Source organism: Excalfactoria chinensis, chromosome 5, assembly GCF_039878825.1.
Source record: "Excalfactoria chinensis isolate bCotChi1 chromosome 5, bCotChi1.hap2, whole genome shotgun sequence".
Lineage (NCBI taxonomy): Eukaryota > Metazoa > Chordata > Aves > Galliformes > Phasianidae > Excalfactoria > Excalfactoria chinensis.
In genome coordinates, this window is record NC_092829.1 from 29,990,376 (window position 1) to 30,011,124 (window position 20,749).

The 20,749-nt window shown below is 42.8% G+C and overlaps 1 protein-coding gene across 5 annotated transcripts in view; it reads right to left on the reverse strand.

Annotated features, from left to right (window-relative positions):
- ACTN1 (actinin alpha 1) overlaps window positions 1–20,749 on the reverse strand; it is an 81,051-nt gene that overhangs the window by 30,348 nt on the left and 29,954 nt on the right. For all 5 annotated transcript variants that reach the window (XM_072337149.1, XM_072337147.1, XM_072337148.1 and 2 more), the window contains exons 2-6: window positions 15,091–15,205; window positions 10,530–10,649; window positions 3,482–3,568; window positions 2,833–2,920; window positions 1,633–1,711 (exon numbers count right to left, since the gene is read on the reverse strand). In XM_072337149.1, the coding sequence (XP_072193250.1) occupies window positions 1,633–1,711; window positions 2,833–2,920; window positions 3,482–3,568; window positions 10,530–10,649; window positions 15,091–15,205 (489 nt within the window). The remainder of the gene's footprint in view (window positions 1–1,632; window positions 1,712–2,832; window positions 2,921–3,481; window positions 3,569–10,529; window positions 10,650–15,090; window positions 15,206–20,749) is intronic.

Sequence of the window (20,749 nt, forward strand, 5' to 3'; positions counted from 1 at the left end):
ACCACGTTTCTAGATGGACTGTAGTACATGGGGGTATTTGAGCCACCACCCGACTGAGCTAAGTTCTTCCCAGCTGTTTGCAGAAGACTTTAGTTCTGTAGAGCTATCAAACATGCATTTAATCTTATTCCTTTAAAGTAATCTAGGCAGAACAAAAATAAAAATGACATAGTAAGTCAGAAGACTACAGGAGGGCAGAAGGAACTTGATGAAGGATGTGATAAAGGCAAGGGGAGCACAAACACAGCCAGTTCCCTTTACTTACTTCAAGGAGGACAAATCCCTTCCCATCAATATTGACTTTAATTAGGACAGTTACATTCTCTTTCACCTTAAAAGGCCCACAGATAAAGCCTTTCCTTTTCTTTCCCTCTCTAGCTTTGCACAGACTTGGCTTAGGACTTTGTTGGTAACAGGCAGCATCATGACATTTTCCCCTGTTGGGTTTGTCAGACATGTTGCTTAGCTGCTTTTATTTTCCAAAGATCAGTCACTGAAAATGTAGTTAGTTCTAATAATTCCCTTTTCTATTGGTGCTGTTTATGTAAATATATAGAGCCTTTCCGCACAGTTTATTCATCACATAATGACTCCAGACACTAAAATTGATCGAATAATATAATTGAATGCTCTGCAAGATAGTAAAGATCTAAAAGGTTACTGAGACGCAGATCAGGCATTGTATAATTCATTGCCTCAAGGATTCAGCTAATTTGATTAAACCATTTACATACTGTCCATTTGCACAGTGATTCAAGAGCCCAGATTTAATAGTGATGGGATTCTATGCTTATTTCCCTAGCTAGTTTTGAGCATGACTGCACTTTGTAACAGCCAGCCTGAGGTCTGATGGCCGAACTTCTTGCGTATCAGCATCAGTAATGCTCTTGCTGACATTTCACTAGGATTGTGTGCAGGACATAAGCAGACAGTGAGAATGCAAGAAGGACATGAATCCAGTTTGCTCTGCTGTCGCTAGGTTGGGTCAGAACTCTGCTGGCAACACAAAGTGCTGAATGCTTATTCTCATCATTCACTGAACAGTCTTGTTTCCAAGACACACAGGAGGCAAACTCTGGAGCAAATAGATGCTGTGTTTCCAGCGGCCTTTTGTAAAATAAAACTGAGTGTTAAGGGAAATGCTTTTCTGGTGCTTAGCATCTACATGCCAAGAGACATCCAGAATTGCAGATGGCTCAGTGCTAGGTTGGAAGTATGGGACAAGCATCCAGTGAGGGCACCTCAGTGAGCTTTTGCACTTGATTGCCACATAACCAGTTTCAATCCAGTTCTTCCTAGAAATCTGACTTGTTAGCCTGTGACGTTAGTGCAGAATTGGACTCCCATTTGATGTGACTGAATTCAGCTCTTTTTTGCTAATCAGCTGCGACTGGAGCACGTGCTGTTCATTTAAGGCAGTCTGAAAGCAAGGAAAGTCAAGCAGGCAGCTCATTAAGTTCACGCTTCACTAAGAAGTCTGAATGTTCTGATTCATCTGTCTTTCCTCCCTCCTAGTCCTGCAACCACCAGTTTATGCTGAAGTTCTCCAATTATCTGCTTATCAAGCTAATTCTTCTCCTTCTTTATTTACACAGGCCAAGCATTTGGTACGACAAACAAATTGAGCTGTACCTTTCGTAGCTTCCCGTAATCAATGAGTTCTGGACGATGTCTGTGAATTAAAGCGCAGAAACCAAGGCCGTCTTTCCAACTGTGAGAGAGACAGAAGAGAGCAAAATGAGCAGGCTCAGCCAAGGAGAGACACAGTGATGGGCAGGAGCATGAGGGAAGACACCAGGATGATTAATCACAGTTTAGTTTCTAGCTAGCAGTGTCTCTCTAAGTGCTGGAAAGGATTTCTTTCAAGCCCTACAATAATTTGCTGCAATTAGGACTTGTCTTTTGCATTGCCACCTCCTTTACGCCAGCTCTCTGCTCTGAATGTCTACTATCCTGGGGAGCATGCAAGAACAGAAACAGAGCTTGAAAAAAGGCCATAGGGAAAGGCAGGCTGAGGAGGAGGGGAATGGCTACTGATGGCTATAAACAGCACTATACAAGCCAAAGCTTTGCCTCCCAGCCTAGACTGGACTTTTGAGAAGAACTGGAACGAGAATTTCTCATTTCAATTAGAACGATTGTTTCTTACAGTTTACTGAACCTGAAGACTTCAGCAACTAATCTGGGACGTGAGACACGGATCCCCTTGATTTTCACAGAGGCACTTGTGCACTCAGGTATAAATCTTAAGGCAAGTCCATAGCAAGGTTCACTACAGCACTGACTGATGTGGACAGAACTTAAGCTCACAAAAACAAAACAAAACAAACAAACAAAAACACCCACAAAACTTTTTATTTATATGATTAATCAATTCTCCAAGATGTGCTGGCAAAAGCACTATTACACACAATCTTCACTAAACACCTGTCAGTTTACAAATATTAAAAGTGGAAGAAAATCTCTCATCCTTTTAACTCTACTATGCTAAAGTTTCTGATGAAATAAGGGCTTAAAAAGGCCTTACTTCAAGGCTTCTAAGGTAAAAGCTATCTTGCTTAGCCTGTTATATTTACGATGCTTTCAGAGGACTTTATACCCTACAGTTTACAAAAGTTTACTTGTAACTGGAATGAGGAATTGGGACGTTGGTACTTGGATCATCCTATAACCTCTGCTTTTAATTTCCTATGTGTCTCTCTGGACTACTTTGTTACCGTGTAATACAGATCTCTGGAAGAAATGCAGTTGCACCAGGAACACTGTTGAATGTAGCAAAAAGACATCTGAAAATAACACAGATGGTAAAGCTGAGTTCTTGCCTGTTCTCACCTGATATGGAAGTTTTGGATGTTTACGTTTTTGTAGGGGGCTGTCTTCCTCTGACACCATAACAAAAGTCCTTCTTTAGCAGATGTCTCTAAAGAAAGAAAAGATGCACAACAATCAATCCATTTTCTCATAAAGCAAGAGTTGCTGAAGCATATGCTGGATATGACCAACTTCTCTTTAGGAGAGAAAGCACTGAATCACATTTTATTTAATTCATTAGTCAGAAAATTCCTTGATGAAGAGTCTACTGAAATAGTTTTGCTATTGTTATTTTCTTAATGAGGTTCTGTAATAAAGAAATGGTGTTTTGAGGTTAGATCTGTAAAACTTGCAAAAGAAAGGTCCATTTTCAGTGCAAGTCCTTGCATCAGCCTGCAAGAATAACAATAGATTCCAAAACCGAAGTTGACTTTCCTGCTTAGCCATCTTTTTGAGCTTCTCCTACATTATCTTTCAAGAAGAGAAACTGAAAAGCTCTTCTTGGTACATCTGAGCCTGGTCAGAAATGCCAATGAGACCACAATAGCAGCTCCTTGGGATCTCCCAGTGATGTATGTACAAGCACATTCTGAGCCTTTGAAGTGGCAAAGCCACATGGCTACCCCAGGATTTTGCTGCTTAACTATCATTGGAAAGAACTGAGATTTACCTTCAACTGAGATATCCTGAATGGCAAAACGAAGGATGATGGTCCAGATCATTCCAAGAGTCATTTTAACATTGCCATCCACGATTTCTGGGGGGGAAAAAAAAGAAGGGGGGAAAAAAAAAAGGAGGGGGGGGGATTAAGAAACAGAAGGCATCAAGTCACAAATGCAAATCCCAGTAAAATGGAAGCACTGGGTAACCTTCCTCTTTGCAGAAAGGAAAAGCAGAATTTAAGCTAAATCTGCTCTTTTCTGCCTCCCCAGATACTCTGATAGTGCAGCACAGCTTTGTGCAGTAGTACTCACTAATTACATTGGCTCTCCTGCATTTACTACTAAAAAACAGCATCTGACACAGAAGTAAGGACCAATCTATAGCAGTGTATTTCACCACGGGAGCTGGTTTTGTAGTGTGAACAAAACAAAACCAAGAAATACCAAATTTTCATTTCAAACAAACCTAAACGATCCAGACTGCCTGTGTAGGACCTCTTCCAGACATGTAATTGCCAAAAGACACAAAAGAGCGTTTCTCAAAATAAATGCATCATGCTTGAAGAGGAAGCAAAGACTCATGCTGATCAGGCTGAGCAGAGCATATTATAAACTAAGATGTCAAGCAGATTGTGTTTTATTGTTCACTGGACTCTGCAGTATAAATCATTCAGGGTCAACAAGCTTGGAGGCTTTAGAGAGCAACTGCTTGCATGTGTGAGGTATAAAGGGATAAAGGATAAAGCTTCTACAGGAGGTGCTGGGTGGATGCTCGCCCAGAAAGGGGTTTCTACTGCATGAAGATGAGCACCAAACAGTCCAAACTGCAAGCAGCTGCAGCTGGCTCTCGAGAGCTGATCCTCAAAAAATCTGTGCAGATGATATTTATTCAGGTTATAAATTTTACAGCCTTCGCTTTCTTCAGATGGTGAAAATAACGTATCTACCTTCTACTAGCCATTCTCTGGTAGTTTCCTGAACAGCAGGTAGATGTTTCACAAGCAACTAGCTGGTTGCAAAGGCGTTTTCAGTAAGAAAAGGGAAGGAAGTAACCCACTGTTTGAGCTAGAATAAAGCAAGTCCTAACAACACAGCCAGAGACCATTTCTGTAGTACTGTACACACCTCTGTGCACTGCTTCCATTAAGTAGAAACACATCATGTGCGGGGGCAAGCAGAAATGTGTGGTATAGGCTGCCCCCCATCTGGATTCTGTCATAAAAATAACAATATTTGAAATTTTCTAGTTAAGATGCCTTGTGATTTTGTGATCCCTGTGGTGCGATTTCCAGTGCAAACTGGAAGAAAATTTCTGCAGCGCTTTGATATACATCTACAGTAGGCATTTCCAAGTTTCAATTATATAAAGCTAGACATGCTAGCTTATTCTTCTCTGCCACGCCTCTCTGTCCACTTGTTCTTGCACTTACATCTTGGCTGGGGCATCAATTTGCTCAGTATTAACTGGCCAACAAACTTTTCACTGCAGTATGAGAGAACCACAGTTATTTCTGGCATGAAAAAATTATGTTTACTTGTTGATAAGTTTTCTAAAAAATGATTTTTTTACAGGTATTTTGGGGTCAGGGAGTTGTATTCTGCACCAGTGTAAGAAAACATCAGCAATGGTGAGTATATTCAGTCCTGTACTTTTTGCATTATCAGTCCCTCCCATGAAACACTATAATCAATATTACAAAAAATCCTTACTATTGTTAAATATACCTGAGTTAGCACAGCTTAAATAGAAAAGAAAGCACCCATCCATGTTTTCAACTTGTTTAGTTCAAGTGTGCAGATGTAAAAACAATCAAACAAATAAAAAGTAATGCTTGAAAAGACCATAGCTGTTGGCAGGAGGACCCTTGAGTCTATTTGAGATCTGAAAATAAATGTATCTTTTCTGTTTAATGGACTAGATTAAAATCTGATGGCAACGCTTCAATGCTGAGAATGGCTTATGAACACTAATATATCAATCAGTGAGCTGGAACAGGCAATTGATATTACTGTTCCATGTATTTCAATTGGAAATAAAGGTCAAGACACTACATAAAACCAGATGGTGTTAAGTTGCTGGTGTGGCATTAGAACCCAGCACTATGCCCTAGTTGTGTTCCATTTTTATAAAGTTATCTGGTGGAATTAAGGTGGAAAGTAGCCCTTCCCCTCCAGTCCTCTTCTTTGCAAAACTCATTTTAAAAGAAAGATGTCTGCTCCCCACTCCCATGTCAGTTTCTTCCTTGGCATCACACCAAATCAAAGCTGCTCTGGAAGAAGCCCAAAGTATTTCCACCGCTTCATCTCTACAGATCACTTTGGTTTTTTTCTTGACAAATAGAAAACTCACCACCTACCAAGCAGATACTGATGTGAATGACCCATCCTAGGTTGCAGATTTAACCTACTACATTATCCTAAGTCTTTCTCTTCCTTTTTATATTCTCTATTTTTTTTTCTTTTTTTTTTTTAAAAATAGAGTTCACATAATTGTTATTGTTTGTTAGAAGCAGGCAATCATTTCTCATTTCCACGACTAAAAAACTTCTCCCCACAACCTGGTTACAAAGAACAACCGACTTGTTCAGAAAGAGCCATGTGCTCTTTGGCCCTGACTCATCCAGTTTCCCATCCTTGTATTCCTCAGTGACAACCTGTTTTTCCTGAGGATTCGTTCAATGCCCTTTGGCTGGTGCCAGTCTCTTTCCACTACAATGAATACAAGAAGCAAAAGTGAAAAACAGGTTTGCAGGGAGCCACCTGCCTCCTGGTGATGATGAGAAAGAAATTCCACAGAAATTGTTAAACTTAACACTACAAAGTTGGAACAGTCTAATTGAAGATATTCTCTTTGTTCCCTCTGATGTAAGCGGCACTCAGCTAACATGAGAGTAGTTCAAGTATGCCATTAAAAAGCCAATAGACAGAATCTTCTGCTTGACTGCTTTCTAAGAGCTCTTCCTATGCAGGACCTTTGCAGACATTCTGAGTTTCCTCCACCAGCAGCAGCAGCAGCAAACAGATGTTATTAATGTGATCTACATTCAACTTGGGGGTGGATTGGTGTTAGCTAAAGCTGACAAGGCATCTGCATCTACTGGAAGAAAATTTCTTGCATCAGTGAATACACTTCCACCCAGCCCCTACTACTGCTCCAGAGATCACAAACAAAGCATGCAAAAATTACAGCACTCTCATCCATTTGTTTGACAGCCAATTAAGGGCCTGACAAACATTCACACCTTAGGAGCAAGACTGGCTTGCTACATAGATGTGACTTATAAAATGCCATTTCAAAGTCATTAATTCATTTTGAAAAATACAAAAAGGACCAAGCTTACTTTTCTACTGTTGGCCTGAGCAGTTAGAATCAATGCCACAGAAACTGTTAACCCCAATTGCATCTAAAACTGAATTATGCATGAGAGCACAGCACCTGGCTACCCCACGGAACAAAGGAGTTGCAAAGGTGCAAGTACAGGCAGGGAAGTGTTAGGATTTCAGAATTAAAGATATGTTGCTAGGGATGGTCCAGCCAGATTTAGGACAGTTTACTGGCATTAATGAAGGAAGTGCGCATTTCAGCTCCCTAATTGTGAGCGGGCAGGAGATGGGGGCAAATATAAAGCTATGTTTCACTCGCTGACATGGAGAGACCTTATTTTTCCTTCCTTTCCACTGCCAGATGCATGCTTGCTCTGCCCAGTGGTTCAGGAAGTGTTTTGCTCAGCTGTGACTTCTGCAATTGTTTAAATCTCTATGCTTTATTTCTCCTTTCACTTACACGGGTAAGAAGAGGGATCAGCAGTTATCTCTATGTTGAACTGAGCTACGTCTGTATAAGAAATCAGTAACTTTCTATGCAGGTTAGAGGTGCAAACAAAACAGTCGCTATTCAACAGACTATTCAATCTGGTAAAACCCTGGAGCATTTGATCTTTGTATGGAATTGATTACAGCAAAAGATAGCTCTTGAGATATCAGGTGAAAAAGAGTTCTAAAAGCAGATGAAGAAACATTTGAGAGCTGCAGCAGGCTAGACCATTCCCTGATCCTGGTTTTCACAGACCTGTTGTACACCACAACTGCTGTAAAAAACAGCTCCTAAGCCTCAATGCTTGTTCTGCTTGCTTAGTTCACTTTCCACTTGGTGTAGACATGGAACATGTCCCACACACATGCTGTGTGTAAGAAACCCTCTTCTACTGTGGTTCTCGTCCACTAGGACAAAGTTGCAAAGCTTGGCTTGTAAGCAGCATAGAGGGATCTTCATCTGTCAAAATGCAAGAGAAATACTGTGGAAACATTTTTTTCTGGCTTTAATTCTGATTAACCATGTTTTCACAAGGCCTAAGTTGACCCAAGTGTCTCCCAGTGGAATTCTTTCTTTCTGGAGCTTGTGTTTTAACTAAAAAAAAAAAAAAAAAAAAAAAAAAAAAAAAAAAAAAAGAGTGAGGAAAAAACATAACATTGATGGCCAGTGCCATTTATCTAGTGTATACAGAGAACTCCAGCTGGGCTGCAGACCTTCCACACAAAACTGCTGTCTGGCAGATAGACAACAAGAGATGGAGCAAGTGCCCTCGAGGTGAAGAGTGTGGTGGCCTAGCCAGTACCCTCATGCTGCCACAAGACACTAGTTTTCTAGTTTTCCCTTGGGGGAGAAAACTTCCTCGATCAGTCCTGCCTGCTTGAGGCATTTAAAGCTCATTTTATTGGTGCAGTATTATGACTGCCTCACTGACTCTTACTTTCTAGTCTGCTACTGTGCAATGTCTTCTTAAAGCCTGAGTATTATACCTTAGCATTCACACTCAAGAAAGGCTTGTAACTCCTCCAAGTGGATGGAGATACCGCCATACTGTTCAAAGCAAAAACCCATTTTCATAGCTGATATGTAATTTACCAGGTACGCAGCACTTGGATGGAGTGGGTTGAAGCCCTGCTGCAGGCTTATGCCTCCTGCTGACAGCAAGTGTGGGCTGGGCTTACCTCAGGGGCAAAGGCAGGTACTGGGCTGGGGCCCTGTCTGGAATTATGCTTGCCTAGCTTGAGCTTGCATCAAAATGCTCTGTATAAACACCAAAACTTAACATCAGTACAAACTTCAGTGCTGTCAAAAGCCAATTCACCAAGGTGATCTATTAAAAGCCAGGCCTTTTGAGGGATATAAGGAAACCCTTATTTGGATAACCACACATTTGCACAGTTGCATGGGCAGCAGGACAAAAGAGATGCAGGAAGGTTTGGAGAGTAGATGGAATTACAGTTTAGACTAAACTAAATCATGGTGGCTATCACAAAACTGCACCTCACAGACTATTTCTGAACAGGATAACTGCTGTGAGTCAGTACTGAGTAATGAGGCCCTGGAGATCATTGGTCACAGAGTCTTTTACTTGTAAATGATCTGTAAGTGCTGGAAGGGTAGTCATAGCTGATTCAGAAGCAGAGATCAAAAAAGAAAAATCCAGGGGAAGTAGAGGAAAAAGGCCAACTACTGCCAGGGAAACAAGAACTAGAAAAGAAAGAAAAAGGCATCAGAGCAGTGCAGTTCTGTTTTACACATGCTCTAGGTTCCCAGAAGGATACAGATGTCTGTCCAGGATCCAGATTACAATTGTCTTCTCTTAAGGCAGGACACCTACATCTTTGTGCCCAACTTCTAGTTACAATACATATCGATATGGAATACTGAATCAAGACACTGGACATGTCTTGTAAGGGCACAAAATAACTGTACCTGTGCTTCTGTGCTTACATAAACAGCACTCAGGGAATACAACGCCCTAAGTTGCTGTTGTGGGAAAAGGAGAGAAAAATGAAGGGAAGTTCTACATGCAAGTTATACCAAATTATTTCTCTCTTATGTTCATCTCTTAAGTGCCAAACACAGTAAGAAAGCATCTCCACAAAGTATTTTGAAGTCCTCATAACATCACAACTTTAATCTGGATTAAATGGGGTAAGGCAAACACAAACACCTCCAGGGGCAGAGGTATTCTACCTGATCTCATACAGAACCAGTGGACCACAGATGACCCCAAGAGTGTGCCCAAGAGGCCAGATCTCAGGACAACACACCAACATCGTGCTGACCTCCTGGACTATAAGCAGACAGATCTCAGCCTTGTAGTCCTACAACTCTGACAGAAGATGAGTGCTCATTCAGAACTGTACTATGGACTCATTTCCTGCTTGTCAAGAGTTTCCAAGGAGAAACCATGCTTTTCCATCTGTAGGATGGAGATAACAAACCCCCTCATTTTCCATGGTCATTGTAAAGGCAAACCTAGAAATACCACAGAAGCAGAGTGTTTCCACAGCAACAGTGACAAAAGGAGTCCAGAGGCAGAACTCAGACAAAGGTCTAGAGCAAAGGAAAACTAGTGTCATAAAAACACAGTCCAGATAAGATTACTAATTGCTAAGGTTTGTAAAAGAACAAATTATTCTACCATCCTGCAAGCCTATCTGAGTCTTGTGATATATCTGCAAAACACCTGTCATCTTCACTAGAAAGACAAAAATCTCGCACAATTCCATGCTGCCCAATCAATCTGCAAGTTTATTCTGAGGGCATCCCCAGTGCTGCCCACAATGATCTCTGCACAACAGCACGCAGGCTTCCATCCATAGCACTCACATTTCTAGAATGCACAAGAAGAAGCCTGGACACCCTGACAGCTGAAGTCTTTGGGACCCTTTACCTGTGTTGGTGATTGCTCTTGGCTTTGACCTAAGGGATGCCCTACAGCAAAAGGGGATCTTTCCAAGCAACTCTGCAACAAGCTAAGTACAAGAAGCTGCTCTATTTCAATTGAAAGAAACATCCTGATGAAAGCCCACTGTTTTCCATGAGTCGCGAGATCCAGGAGAAAAGAAAGAAAAGTGACCAATAAAGGCCAGGAGGTAATTAAGTTTTGCAGCCTGGTGACCTATAAAAGATCCAATATGTCCCCTTTCTATGACCATGGTTTCTTTTACAAGAACATGGTAGAGCATAGAGCTGTCTGGGCACAGCTTGGGTCCACACAAATCAGCTGGTTTCTTTACCTTCTGCTCCAATAGATACTAGTTTGACTCCTTTGCTGGCAATGAAATCCAAGGCCTTGTTCACGTTGGATATTTTGTGCACTCGCATTTTGCCTCTTTCAGGCTTAGCCAAACGTTCACCTAGGAAGAAAAGAGAAAAAAAAAGCCATAAGAAAACAACCCTGAAGCCTTTCCTCTCTTATGGATGTTTTCCCATCCTGGTGGCTCCCACTGCTCAGAAGGGCACAGGGTAGAATTCCCTGCATCTTTTCTTGACACTTACTGCTATGTACCTCCAAGTAGAAGCAGACGCCAGATTATTTCATAACTGAGGACTTGTCAACACTAAATCCCTTCTACTGTGAGTTTGTGTCAGAGATGTCAATTGTAGAAATCTTTCAAAACCACACTGAGCCCAGCATTGAAAAATTAACCTCTGTACCATTCAAGACAGATAATGGTGCCTGGAAAGGAAGTTAACTTCTCGTGAAGACAAGTGAGCAGCTTATCTCCAGTGTTTACAGCATGTGATTTACAAAGCAAATCTCTTTTCCTCAGAATTCCCTGCTGTCAAATACTAGGATGAACTTATACCTCGCTTTCTTTTCCCCAGTCAGGATACAGACCTTACATCTCTCTAGTCTTTGCACCAAGTGGTCACAGATGCACTTACTAGGAACTTAAAATCACTTCCACAGTGAGCAGCTTTATAAGGTCCATCATTTCTATTCCTTTCCACTAAATGCATTCAGCGTATTTCTAGCTCTTTGTCATGCTTTTGTACACAACAGTATGCATTTTAAATGCTTATAATGAGGCAGAGAGGGAAGCAGCATAGCTCTGGGATAAGGGAATGAGTCTCAGGGCACACACCGGATCTTTACTGGAACTATGCTGGAAAACTTGGAAAAGCACTTTCTGACCTTCTTTATTTAAAAGAGCTGCATTAAGCAAAGTTGTGCCCTTCCTGATTGGTTGCCTGCAACTGTTCCCATGGCCTGCTTTTACTCACATTAACCTAATAGTCAGGGTAAGCAAATTAAAGCCCATACAAGTGGGCTTCTAAGAGAAATCTCTACTGGAAATATAGACAGGACATCAGGAGGCACCTACATGTGACCCACATAACCAGAAATCAGAGCAGCTCAGGTTTCAGATCAAGGCTCCAGAATACAACAAACAAAATGCAAGGTTTTGCATTCTGAAAAAGAAGGTATGGAATAATTAAAAAGAGATCAAATGGGCAAGTTCAGGCAAGTAATGACTCAGATCCAATTCCAAGCGCCTCCTGCTATATCCTGAGCATGAATATTTAAATCAATGTGAGCTGACTCAAAAGCTTTATTGAAGGCTTAAGGGTGAGAAAGAAAAGCATTTTTTGAGCTCTTTTTTTTTGTCATATTAAAGTGGATGGCTTGTTTCCTAACAAAGGAGTGAGGAAACTACAAGGGAGAAAAACAGATTATCACCACAGCCATGCCCTCCCAAGCAAAAAAGTCTGGAAAAGAAAAATCCTTTATCACTGTAGGCTGGTGTCAGGCTTAAGGATAAAACTAGATTCACTTTCAAAATGACATGATTTAAGTGAAAAGATGTATTTACAGTACTAGCTCCTTCTTAGGATTAAAAAAATCTCCTTCACTTTAATGGACCATCAAGTACACGTCATGGTGCGTTGCTTTCTTTTTCCATCTGGATAATGCCAGTCATTGTAAATTGAAGTGGAAGCACTTTTTGTGACAGCTTCACAATGTCGTTTTTACAAATGTAGTTTCAGAGAAGACTTAAGCTGATTTATGCTGCCAAATGTCAACAAATGGTTCGAGTCAGCTAAAAAAATAACTATTTTCTTTAACTGATGTGACTGCAAACCAGAAAAATGAAGGAAGTTGGGTTTCAGCTGGAACAGCAAGCTGATCCCATTCACCTTATGGCTGCATAACGTGCATTGCCAACAAAGGGAGGGTACCAACTTGCTTCACCTGGGGCTGGGGTGGGCACAGTCTCCCCTCTGACCTCATCAGGATCCAAGAGAAGCCAGTAATGTTTGCATAACTGCAGTCACCCTCTCTGAAACAGCACAGTAGCAGCTTCTGTGTTAGAATAATTTTTGGTGAACTTAGAAAGTCCCCAAACCCAATGGCTATTGCCTTCAGTCCTGAACTTTATCACAAATTTAGATTTCCAGAGCAAAGCTTCATATGGTTCCATGCTATGCAGTATTAATGAAGTAGACTGTTAAAAGCGGAAGCCTGCTAGAAATATGTTCTGCTTTCAGCTGTTTGCATTACTGCTCTATTTCTCAGTACCTCTCCTAGCTCAGACGATGGAAATGGCCTGCTCACTTCTATTCTCCAGTTCTCGTGTACTAGATCAAGGCTGTTTGTTAAAAGCCAAATAACACAAGGAAGTGTTGGCTTAGATGTTGTTTACAGCAATTTTTTTTTAGGAAAGATTTCAGTTAGTGCTCTCTTCTGCTTGGTGGAAAAAAAAAAACAAAAGGGCCATATAACTGTTTTTTAAAGTAGTAAAGACAGGCTCAGCCCTTTCAAGTCTCATGGTATTTTTAAAATGGCTTTGTGAGGGGAAGGAAATACATGCAGTGAAAAATGAAAGTGCATCATGCCAGGCAATTTCTGTGGGGCCCACCTGTTACTTCCCAGTACAGAGCCAACAGGACATGATCTGCAGTGCTACCGCTCCCCCTCGCGTACCCCCAGACCCGTTGCCGAGGAGCATCTGGCTCTGTGCAGCTCCTGGCCAGCCTGGCTCCATGCCCTTGTGGCTGAAGGCTCCTCTGGTCATTGCTCTGCCCATGGCTAAGCTGGCTGAGAGGAAAGGAGTAGCATAGCAATCCCACACCTGCCAAATTCCTGCCAGCAGCTCCACAGTTCCCCAAAACATGGGAAAAGGAAGGTAGGTAGAGAGCCAAAAGCAGAGGGGAAAGCCAGAAGCTGAACCAGAGGGCTAAGAGCCATCCGGAGCCTCTCCCATTTGGCTGGCCATCAGCAGGAACCATGGCAGGAGCATCCAGGTAGAGCCCTGTCAGCAGGGAAAGCATGAGGAGGGGATTCATTCCCCTCAGGCGGCACCCTAGGTGCTGCTGCTTCCCAAAGTAAAGGTGAGAGGGGCTACCAGTGGGACCAGCTGCTGCAAAGTGGCTCCAGGAGGAGAGTAGGAAGCATGCTCTGTAGCCCAAGGCCCACAGCATTTTCACACACCTTTGCCCGCTGGTCACACTTCTGAGCGGGTGGGAGATGAGGAGAGGATATTAAGCATGTGAGGCATGAGATCTACTGTGCTAGCAGCCACTCTGCTGTACTCATCCACCATCCTCCATTAATGTCCCCCTTCCCTATCTTCCTGCTCAGCAGTCAGAACTGAAGCCACTAGGGCCCATCTGCCTCAGCTTCCTGGCTGCAGCCCCTCCTCTGGAAAGCAACAGTTATGCAAAAAAATAAGCACAGAAAAATAGGACTCTGCCTGCTAGCTTCTCACAGACACTGCAGGAGCAATGCTGTGAACTTTGATCCCTCCAAACTACTAGCACGGGCAAGAACTCAAAGGTATTATCTTATACCCATACATTCTCAAGAGTACACACACTGACAGAATCTTTGCAGGAGATGGAGAAGGTTAGGAAAACAGGGGTAGCAGAGGGAAGGTAGCCTGAGTGCCTCTGTCACAACAGTTTTACTGCAAAACACACCAAGAAGCTCGGGGACGCAACTCATATAGTTGTTCTTACTGACTGAAAGCCATCGGGAGAAAGTCTGTGAGCACACAGCCCCAGTTTCACACTCTTATCCCTCATGATGCCTCCCACGGTACTTTAAGGCATTTATTTTATCAGTACATCAACAGGAATTATTGCTTATACAAAAAAATCCTTGTTCAGGGAGATATCTGTCAAATAGTAGGACATTTGTGATAGGGAGTTAAAACAAATCTGACCTAATTTGGTCGCTGTTTTTATTCCAGATAGTTTTCTGGGATTTTGTTTTGCATTAGGTTTGGTTGGTTGGTTGTTATATTTTCTTTTTTTCCTGAAGGCCTGAGCACTGAGCTCAGATTGAAACTAGAATGGAAAAACTTCAGTCACAGCTGAAACTGAATGACACAGAAGATTTACTGGCCTGACTTTCCTTTTTCAATAACTTCCATCCTATTCCCACTGTCATGTGGCTTTGGTATGATTTGCCAGTGCAGCATTCCCACACTCTTTCCAGAGCTGCTTCATCAGCTCTGCCAAGGAGCGAGAGATGTTGCCTGAGCTTTCACAAGAGGCTGTGCATTCCTGGCAAATGGAGGAAAGCCGAGAGGCAGAGCAGGAATGCAATGGGCAGTCTGCACAGGCCATGAGGCTTGGAACACATTCCAAAAGCGCATTCATGGTCACTGCTGGAGACAAGATATTCGTTAGAGAAAAATTTGTTCTGAATCAGAAAGCAGCTGTTCTTGTTCCAGCAAAATCTACAGCATTACAGCCTTTGCTATCCCTGTTCTACAAGAAAAGGGGAAGACAGATTTCAGAACAGAGATGCTAAGGACACTTGAGAGCACCACACACAACCTCTCTCACCTGAAATGACTTCCAGAAGTAACATGAGTTTAAGACCATCCCTGAAATCTTCCTCTATGTTCTCAATCTGTGTCCCAGCCTTGCGGAGGTGAGAATTACACCATGCTGTAAATGTCTAAAACACAGGAAAGAAGAAAAAAAAAAAAGAGCAGTCAGTAATCTTCCCAGAAGCCAAACAGCAATTCAGGGGTACTACGATACAGAATGAAACACCAGTTAGATTATCATCTTTTTCCATCTTGCTGAGCATAAATGTTAGTATCCAAATACCCAAAGGAGTTGCAGGGTGCTCTTCTAGCAAAAGAAGTCTGACAGATGTGGTCACTTCATGGCTCCAGGGTGCTTGATCTTCTGGAAGGGCCCCTAAACTTTGTGGTTGGTTTACATCACCTTGAAACTTTTAAGGTATGCTGAAGGCTCACATTATTAGGGAGTCCAGTGGTGTTGGGTGACACACGTTAACAAAGTATGAAGGAAAAAGGAAAACAATATTCCAGATTTCTTTGTCTCTAGGTTGGTGCATTAAAAACAATGATTTTTTTTTTTTTCTTTTCTGCTGCCAACTGCCTCCAGTCTATTCCAATACCAAAGGCTGCAGCCCCAGAGGGGCACAGAACTCACATACACAAACCACATCCCAATAGTGTCAGTCCTGCTGCTGCTGTTCCCATAACTCACTGCTGAGCAGAGCCTCTTTCCTGCCTGCCTGTTCCACATGCCCCCCGCAGCTGCAACAACTGCTTATGAGAAGCAAATCCTTTCTGAACAACAATACTACCACCCATCTCAACAGAAGCACACATCCTTCAAAGGCTAACAGTAAGCATTACCTATGCTACTGCCTAGCAGAGTCCCAGACTCCCACTGCTTGATTGCCTCTGGCAGAGGGATTATAGCCACTCCGTAATCAGTGATATGACACAGGACCACTGCAGTAATGTATTTGAAGTGGAGCAGGAACTGAAGTCCAAATTACAACACAGTCAGTGGCTTTCAGGCCAGATAACACCCTTTTGGGAAACGCCTTCTGACCTCAAGTGGTCAAAATAAGAGGATCTGTCATACGAGAGAAATGAACTTTGCCACAAGTGATGACAACACACATTTTCTGTGGGCGTGCTCTGTCAGCATTTGTTCTGAGCAATGGGTACACGGACACTGCCCAGGGACAAGACCAGCTCGTCAGTTATGAGATCCAAGCCTGGGTTTAAATTTGTAAGTGACATGAGAATAGAAGTTATCTTAAAAGATCAAAAGCAAGTCTGAAAGAAAAAAGCTAGTGCTATCATTGGGCGGTCAAATATAAAACACTCTCAGTGTGACAAAGCCTCAACCAGAGGAATGAAAGAGCCCAAATTGGAGATGCAGGAGTTTGAAACAAAAGAATGGTTTGAAGAGTAAAAGGCACCAACTGATTCTTTATAGGCAGAGAAGTTTGTCTAAGCACTAATGAATGAGCTTCACAGTATTTGAACAGGACACCAAGCAAACCTTTTCCTTTGTACAGACGAATAACCCTTCAATCACTCCTTAAATAGGAGGGTGAGGTAACTCAAAACTTAAGCAGCTCCAAAAGCTCAGTTCTACCACAGAAAAGGTCTTCCCTCTCTCTCTTAAGACGTGCTCCCAGTGCCAACTCAACTCACTGACCCAGTGAAGAACTGCTTGCTTTTCCCAGTATGCCAAGTCTCCTGCTGAGCTAGTGTATGGAACAGAGTCTGGCAAGACTTTGCAAGAGGAAACTGGGCAAAAATGGAGGGTAGAGCAGACCACAGCACTCATGCCATCTTAGGCTGTTGCACAACTGAAGCAGGAAGGACCCTGCTGACACTGAAGTACAGCATGCCAGAAATTCAGGAATGCTTCACCACTGCTTACACCGTGTGCTGGAATTCAAAAGAAAGATCATCCCAAATGGCAAAGACCATCAAGGCTTTTTTTATTTTTCTAGAGGCTGGGCTTCCTGTGTTAACCTGCTTGCATTCATGCTTACAGCACTGCTAACAGTGTAGAGCAGAATCTTTCCTAGGAAGAAGCATGGCTTAACAGCTGCTGGGCTTTACATTGTTGTGCTCTGGCCTTGCTCTCTGCTGGGGCTCTGGGACAGAGCAGGAAAACAGTGCAGCTGTAAATATTTTCATGGCAACAGCTCTTTGGATGGGTAACATGTATTGTGAAAGTCTGGGATCTCCATTTTCAAGATGGTCTGGTTTCCTTCCAGATTTGGAAGTTTCCTTCCAGATTTGGAAGTTTCAAAAAAGTGTAAGCTATTAAGTACACTTTATTGCTTTTTATTGTTGTTCCCCTGAGAAACAGAAGCGTGGTTTGTTGTTGTTCTCTGTTATCAGAACAAGAGTGGCTTTACTTGTGAACAGACTGCATCCTGAAGTACATCCTTTCGGCACTACTTTCTTCATTCTACTACCTGTGCTGTCTTATGTTAAAGAGGCTCATTTACTTGCCTCATTTTTGCAGCCAGGCTCCTTTACTCTCCCAGAGTAAATGAGAGCATAGATGTTTTCAAACACCCTACTGTATTGGTTATTAATATACAGATGGTAGCAAATGTACAGAAGGAATAAGTAAAGGAAAACTCACCAGTGGTGGTGGTGCCTTGGCTGAAGAAGCTGGAGCAGTCCTCACTGGAGAGCAATCTCCAAGAGATGCTGCCTCAGTGGGAGTCAGCCCTTAAATGAGGTCTCAGAAGGGATGGAGTCAAGCTCCACCCCTTCCAGGAGCACAGCTACATCACTCTCACCTGTGCTCCCACAGCTGACCCCATACTTGCCTCAGCTGATTAATCAGAGGTTCAGGCTGTGATTACCAATCTCTCATACACCCTACCAAATACAGTATCAAAATACGAGAGCAACTTATGTCAGGAAAGTCATGGATGCCCATACACCTCCCCCTCATTTGTGAAAGTAGAAAGAGGAAGATACCAACAGCTAGTGACTGGTCCTAGCTTACAATACAAATCCGTGTTGAAGCAAGGAGGAAGTCAAAGATCTATTTCACAGGCCACCAGACTGCACTTTTATTTCTTGTATGACATCACTGAAAACATTTCAGTTTTCTTGTCTATCAGCCTAAAGCAGATCAGAAAGCTCTGCTCTAAATTGCAGATAAACACAACATAACTGGGCCTCTTCTTGCACATTGTGAAGAAAGGGGTGACAGGGTCAATGTTGCCAAGGAACACGTTAAAACCAAACCACAGATCTTCTAAACTTCGCATTATTATAAAGTTTGGCATGATGACCACGCAACTAAGATGACTTTTATCGGTGCAAGAGTCCCCTGAACCTTGGTGGAAAAGTTCAGGTGAGAGCCAGCCCCCTGACTATACTGCTGGAGCCACCTGCACCATTTCATGTGGTACCTTCAGGTCATATGTAAACTCCACAATACCACAAACAGTACAACAATATATGGAAACAGCAGCTCTGTGTGGATGCATTAGGCCATTTTACAAGCAAGGCAGATTATTAATGCTTTTAATAAGAATGGGAGTTTATAGCTATGGGATTCACAGAGAGTACTCCTTGCAAACCAACCCGCAACAACATCTGTCAAAACAGTAATCAGAAAGCTGCTTTACATTGCATCTGCTGCACACACTGCCAAGGAATAAAATATTTCCAAGTAGTAAATTGGAAGGAAATGTGACAGACAACTGAAAGAAGGCTGAAAAATATGCTAGAAAAGTTGGGAGAGGTTGGGAGTAGGAGAAGGAAGAGCTGAAATTTCTGTTGTCCGCTGAGTCTTGCAATCCTGGCAGTCTTGGTTGGAGTCATTTATACTGACTTGGCTTCATGCAGCTGCACAGGATCCTTTTTGTTATTCTGGGAAACTTACTGAAACCACCCACTCGCCCCATCCATCTCCAAGCACCAGATCCCCTCCTCCCCACACCCTTAGTCACAGTGGCAGCAGTTGTGCTGCTGAGCCCCTGTGCTGCCTATCCCCAAGAGCAAGGGCAGAACTGCCGTGCCGAGCACAGGCATTGCTTCTGGAGCCACGGTCATACCACTGCTTCGAAGTCACACCACTGCTGTAAGCAGCAGACATTTTTTCCTCGTTGTCTGCATGTGTAAAAGCTTGGAATGATCTTTACTCTTACCTCTGGCTCTCTGTCCCGAGGAAGAGAAAACAAATACTCTGTTAACCTTGTGACTTAAGAAAATCTCACATAAGTGGAGAACTACTTTCACCAAGTAACAGCATGAGAAGATGCTGCCATGTAGATTCTCTTCACGTGAATCTCACACCATACATTTTCTATGGTAACCTTAGCAGAGGTGCAGACAGAGCTGTGTTTCTTGGCCCCTGGATCTTTCCATAGATTGGACACAGCAGATCCCCTTGAAGGTCTGTTTCTTGCTCAGTGCTCACAATGAATGAATGCCCAAGGAAGAAGCATGTGTGCATACATTTGCCATTGCTGCTGTCTGCCTTCCCTTGCTCCCAGCTATAGCTATGATTTGTACCTTTCTGGTACCTGAGTGTTTCATACAGTGTTCCTGGAACTTGGGGAAGCAAGACAGCAAGTCAGTATTTTAAGTTCAGAGCTGAAAGTAGCTCTAGTGAGCTCTTTGCTGCAAGAAAACAGCCATAAGGCACTTCATCCTCAAAGCAATTTTAGCAATGTAAATGTCAAAGCCACCACAACCACATAGATGACAGTAAAAGAAATAATAAACGGGCAGCTTTATCTCTGTGTGGCTGTGACAGTGACATTCCAGCTTTATCTGACCTTTCCAGATGCTCTTCACTTCTCTCCATGCTAAATCCCTCTTCCACACAGTCCATGGATGAGTATAAACTTCCCAACACAACCAAGAGCCTGCTGAATTTTAAGAGCAGCCCCAGAAAAGCTATAATTGATCTTAAGCAGTGAGTGCTGCTTGCCTCCCCTCTGACAGCAATGAGGTTTGGCTTAAGCAACCAAAGAAAGAATTTGCTGGAACACTGCTTCACTGGCAAGCCAGGACCACTGTCCAAGGGAGGCAGAGCTCAGCCACCATGAGATCCTCTTTTCTTGTGCTTAAGCTGGGGGGTGAGATTTAGTCAAGAATTTCAAACCAGCTCTGCTGTTGCAATGTGCCCACAAAGCTCTGGCTCCTGTGAAGGAGGGGATGGTGCTCCTGGCACACAGAGGCCAAGGAGAGTGTTTCTACACTACTGCATGTGTACCTGCAAAGCAAGGGCTTGAACAGGCTGTAAGCTGCAAGTACAGGTCCAGGCTTTCCTCTAGTGTTGCAAGGGAAATTACAGGAAGATTCCCTTTTGGACAACTAGAAAGGAAAGCAGGATACTCACACAATACATCATGAACAGCTGGAAAACAAAGTCATTTCAAACAGCTGCAAGTGCTTTTCCTCTGATTGCCCACATCCAGACGAGCACACCTGGGCTTCTGCAGGCACAGCCGCAGCAGTGTTTGCTGCCTGGTCTGCTGTGTCACTGCAGGGCCTGCCCAACATGGCACCATACAGGACAGTGTTACTCAGACAAAGCTGCTTGTCCTCGCAATGCATTCTACATGCTGCAAGGGATTTTATTTGAATGAAATTGTCTGGAACAAGGATTGAGGCACTCACCCAATAACGACTAACAGTTTTTTAAGAGCAGGCAGAAAACTGCTGCACACAAGGTT